This window comes from Borostomias antarcticus (assembly GCF_949987555.1).
Source record: "Borostomias antarcticus genome assembly, chromosome: 13".
NCBI lineage: Eukaryota > Metazoa > Chordata > Actinopteri > Stomiiformes > Stomiidae > Borostomias > Borostomias antarcticus.
Genome location: NC_140246.1, coordinates 12,457,808 through 12,463,089, shown reverse-complemented (window position 1 = coordinate 12,463,089; position 5,282 = coordinate 12,457,808). Strand labels below are relative to the sequence as shown.

Sequence of the window (5,282 nt, the reverse complement as noted above, 5' to 3'; positions counted from 1 at the left end):
TACGTCCTCTCTGTGATTGGACAGCCGTCCGTATGGCAGCCTCCACATCCACACCCAGATCGCCCATTAGCAATCTGATATGAACACGACGAACATCAATCTCACGCCCTGGTTAAGAAGCTGCAATCATCCTCGCGCCAGCCTAAGGGAGTCTTAATGCAAACTCAGCTGGACTCCATTCATGTTTCATTAATGGCAAAGGCCTATTCTATCCTGGCTCCCCTCCACCCACCCGACACCACCATCAAATGTACCCTACCCCCAATTAAATTCTGGAATTGTAATTCCCATCTCTTTGGCTGGAGATCAAATGCTCTTTTGGGGGAAAAGGGAATTACGGACCATTTTAGGAAGCCAGTCTCGGCTTAAAAGGGCTCAAATGATGTGAATACACCTCATTAGAAGAAGCCTACACAGCAATGTAGTTTCTAGGTCATATTCAAATGTTACTTCAATACGACCAGTTCATCAAAGACAATTCAAGCCTATATGACATAGAGAAAGTATTTCAATCACTGAGCAGTTCAAACTCTGATACTGGTACGAGTGGTGAGATTAGACGCGGGGTCGCGTCATGTGAGGTGTAGCGCCTAGGGAGATCCGCCAGCTGTTCCTGTGACTCATGAATAATCTAAATCCACATTCTGGGTTGACCTTTGACCCCTACAGGGCTCAATGCAAATTTAAAGGTAATTAGCGCTGTGATATCATCCTGGTTCCAGAAATTAAGGATAAATTCAGGTTCAGATTACACCGAATCAAAATATGTAGATTCACTTACCTATACATTTTTACATGTTATAACACTAATTATTCAGGTTGTTACAGTGTATTAACATGTTTTGACACAGTTAGCATCACTGATTTGCATGGTGGTTGAGTGGTGTGTTTTGAAAGCTAAACCAATTCAGTCCGTAGCTGCTAAGAGGACAGTAGTCTGGCTCAGAGGATGGAGGTTTTTGAGATAAGGCTCTCATTAGCGCAGCTGGAACCAGGCTCAATCCGCCAACACTGTTTTGTAAGTTGCACTGCTGGAAAACAGAAATACACACCTTGTTTATCTATGTTGTCGTCGGAGAACCTTTATGTTGCACTCAGTGTCTCCCAGGCTTGCAACCCGTATATTAAAGTCCTTAGAAAGAAAAGCTGTTTGTGCTTTTTCATTAAAGCAACCGTGCAGAGGTAAATTGATAACGTGCGCAAGTTGGTATCTTCAGAAAATTCTACTGCAACGTTTCTTCCCCATCGTCTCAGGATGATAATGGGGTGCAGACAGACCTTCTCCAGCCCTGGAACAGCGCCGAGTGTGGAGACAGATCTGGCTATGAGAATCTAGAGCTGTGAGGACACTGATTTCAAAGGTGCCACAAGTCACCCTTAGAAACCTGTGAATGTTCACCTCAACTATCAGGCTCTTCACAGCACCAGGCCAGTGTGGCGGGGGAAGGGGAAGCGTGTTTCTGACTTGCAGGGAGAAATAATAAACGACACGCTGGATCTGGATTGATAAAACACACGGCCTCACTGCATCAACGTCTCTCCGCTTAAGCCGTTTAGCAGACACTCAACAACAAACGGCTAGAGAACTCTTTGTGTCTGGACTATCACTTATATTCATCATCAAACGGCATTTCTGTGAATCAATCAAAAGGCAGTGTGTGTGTGTGTGTGTGTGTGTGTGTGTGTGTGTGTGTGTGTGTGTGTGTGTGTAGCAATGTGCTGTGTGTGCGTGTTTGAGAGTGTGCTTCTGACAACAAATAACCAGAGTTGCACAACGCTGTCAACTTCCTCAGAAGCAGTCTGGCAGGCAGAGTGGCCAGTTCCATTGCCCAACCTGCTCATTAAAACAGTCTTATTGCCCTTATTGAAAATAGGATGAAGAATCCACTTAATCCACTTAACAAAGCTTCACTTGCAATTGTAAGACAATGGGGGGTATTTAGCATTCTTATACAACCATTTCCTTTTACAGATTTGCACTCAGTTCAGGGTTGGAAGGAAGTATTGTGGTTTGTAACTGAAGCAACCAATCTCTGTTGATCCCAGTCTGTGTGATGCAGAACTATCAAACAGGAAAGTGTGCGTGCCAACACGCATGTGTGAATTATATACAGTAGCTTGCTGGAGGAACATGCTCCCTGTAGGACACTGAAACGGAAGGGAAACATGCAACGGGAAAAGGGTGAGCTGGGGTTACTGAAACACACAGAGACAGACAGACAGGCCGGCAAAAGAAGAGAAAGAAAGAAAGAAAGAAAGAAAGAAAGAAAGAAAGAAAGAAAGAAAGAAAGAAAGAAAGAAAGAAAGAAAGAAAGAAAGAAAGAAAGAAAGAAAGAGGGGGTAGAGAGAGAGAGAGAGAGAGAGAGAGAGAGATCCCATACAGCCCGTGAGAAAGCAGAACCAGGATTGTTCAAGCGCACCACAGCCCCTAACTCCAACATGGCCAGGGGACATGGCCAGGGGACACCTCGGTTTGTCTGCGCCTCGGCGAACGCTCGGGATATTTTGGTGGAGAACGGAGGCGCTCAATGAAAAGAAAGCCAATAGCGAAGATTATATCCCCTGTGTTGCTGGCTGTTATAGGCCTATTCTGCGGCGTCTACTATTAATGTAACAGCTTCCACTCGCGTTGTCGCTTGTTTGTCTCGCTTCAACGTTTGATCTACGGCTCCTCAGACAGCCGTGCGCTGAAACAATGCACAGTAGGACACACTCTCCGAGGGTAACATGGGGAGCCCAAACAAGCTTCAGAGCAAATGTAGAATAGCGGAAAAAAAAACATGTTTATACGCAGACAGACTCCATCAGAAGGATCTCTGATAATAAATGTTATTTGCTTTGATGGGAGGTAGGCTATAGCCTACACATGACCATACCTAGGCTATGTATAGGCTCATTGTGGAAAATATGACAGATTGTGTGATTTTTCGTTGGTTTCCATTCATTAATCACACACTACAGTCTATCCAACATTCTAAACAAAGCAGTGAGCGCACAGGAGAGAGGCAACCATGGATGGAGACGCACTGACCATGGTATAAGTGAAGAATTATAATATATTCATCTGAATATGGGTGAGAGAGGGGGCAATGTGGCCGTGAAATATAGCTCTACAAGCGGTATCCTAACTCAATGTAAAAACGCGCAAACAGAGCCTGTGCGCTCTTATAATAATAGAGTATTATTATTATACAGCTGCGGATTCCTCCGGCTTGCCGCTTAGAGCTGCACATTTACATTTTGTGAGTGCAGGAAAGCACGACAGTTTTAAAACATGGAACCAATAAACTTACCGACGCCGTATTTTTCGTGTTCTGTAGGTATCCACATTTTTACGGTTGGTACAGTGAAGTCATGTGTCGGAAAAGCGGCTCAGTAGAGATATTTCGTGGTGTGAAACACATTCTATTGAATTCCTTTCCTCCGGTCTGTGCTAGTCATTGTTCAGATTGCAGGAGCAGCAGCGGTCTAGCGGAGCTTCATGCAATGAGACCAAAAGCAGAGTAGAAGCAGTGCATTGTGGGAATTGTAGTGATACCGAATGACGTAAACAAATGAAAAAAAGGATCAGAGACCCACAAAGTCATCTTTGATTTGATTATTGGTGGCATGTCCCTTTGATTTGTTCATGGGCAGACAAGAGACTAACAGACCAAGATCAGAGCAGATTAGAGAGAGAGAGAGAGAGAGAGAGAGAGAGGACTAGGCCTATGGAATAGTGGACCACATTCAGTGTGATATGATGACTGACATGATGACTGATGTGATATGAGCCTGGTGTCTCTGGTCACTCCAGCTAATGCGCACACACACACACACACACACACACTGACTGACAGCCTATATTTCACATAGCCATTGTGGAACTACGATGTAGATGACTGGTTCATTCCGAGCCTCTCTGCTGAGATGAGCCCATAAAGAATGTATGAGGGTATGTAAGGAGTGTATAAGAGGGGCTCTGTGTGTGTGTGTGTGTGTGTGTGTGTGTGTGTGTGTGTGTGTGTGTGTGTGTGTGTGTGTGTGTGTGTGTGTGTGTGTAGCCTACTGTAGCCCACATAAAATGATTCAGATTAATAGGTCACTTTGGACCTGAGCCACTGTGATGAGACATTTTAAATTTGGAGTCCCCTTGTGATCGCAGAGATGTTCTCTCTCTCTCTCTCTCTCTCTATCTCTCTCTCTCTCTCCTTCTCTCTCTCTAGCTGCTAGGAAGAAAACAGGGCAAACATGATTCCTTTACTTTGCGTCCTGACTACTGCAACTCCCTGCATGTGGGCATTGACCAGTCCTCACTCAGACGCCTGCAGCTTGTCCAAAACGCAGCCACTCGCCTTCTCGCTGGCAAAGAAAGTGTGACCACATCACCTCAGTATTGGCCTCACTCCACTGGCTCTCTGTCTGCTTTCAAATTGATTTTTAGCTTCTGCTATTTGTTTTTAAAGCTCTTAATGGTCTGGCTCCTCGGTACCTGGCTGAACTCTTGCACCACCACACCCCAGCCAGAGCCTTAAGGGCGGCTGACCAGTGGCTACTGGACATGCCCAGGACTAAGCTAAAGACCAGAGGTGACCGAGCCTTTGCGGCGGCTGTCCCTAGACTCTGGAACAGCTGGCCCCTCCACATTAGATCCACCCAGACCCTTGAGGTTTTTAAATCTTTATTGAAGACCCCCTTTTTCTCCCTGTCCTTCAATTCGAATTGAGCATGACTCCCAGGCTAGTGTGTGTATTGTTGTCTTTGTGAGTATTGTTGTGTTTTTGTGTATGGTTGTGTCTTGAAGTATTATTGTTGTAGTTTATTTTTCACCTTTCTGTACAGCACTTTGGTCGACCACAGTCGTTTTAAAATGGGCTCTAAAATAAAGTTTGAGTTTGAGTTTACTTTCAATCAAAAACACACTTTGCCACGTTTATGGATGATAGTGGCTATTTGCACCAGGAAGTGAAATATAAAGAAAATTGCTGGGAGTAGTGCTGTGTACTATGTATAGTACCTCCATGATATAACGCTGGCCCCGCCCCCAGCTGTTCTCTCCACATGCTCTACTCCTCATCTCTCCATGGAACACAGTGAGATGTGCAGCTGAATCCTCAGCCGGACATGAATTAGTCATCAGCTGAGAGGCAGGGTAGAGGAAGACAACAACAACTTGAGGACACGCTGATGGCTGTGAGACGGGAGGAGGAAACGCATGTCAGAGCGTCCACCTCAGTGAACTCATCCTGTACTGCTCTCTCTCTCTCTCTCTTTCTCTGTGTGTGTGTGTCTCTCTCTCTCTC

The 5,282-nt window shown here is 45.2% G+C and overlaps 1 protein-coding gene across 1 annotated transcript in view; it reads right to left on the bottom strand.

Annotated features, from left to right (window-relative positions):
* The window catches only part of dock4b (dedicator of cytokinesis 4b), a gene marked incomplete at its 3' end in the record, with an annotated part of 98,894 nt that extends 95,477 nt beyond the window's left edge, over positions 1 to 3,417 (bottom strand). Inside the window, exon 1 of the mRNA XM_084448214.1 lies at positions 3,294 to 3,417. Within this exon, the coding sequence (XP_084304340.1) occupies positions 3,294 to 3,330 (37 nt within the window). The 5' untranslated portion in view covers positions 3,331 to 3,417. The remainder of the gene's footprint in view (positions 1 to 3,293) is intronic.
* Between the last annotated feature and the right edge of the window lie 1,865 nt (positions 3,418 to 5,282).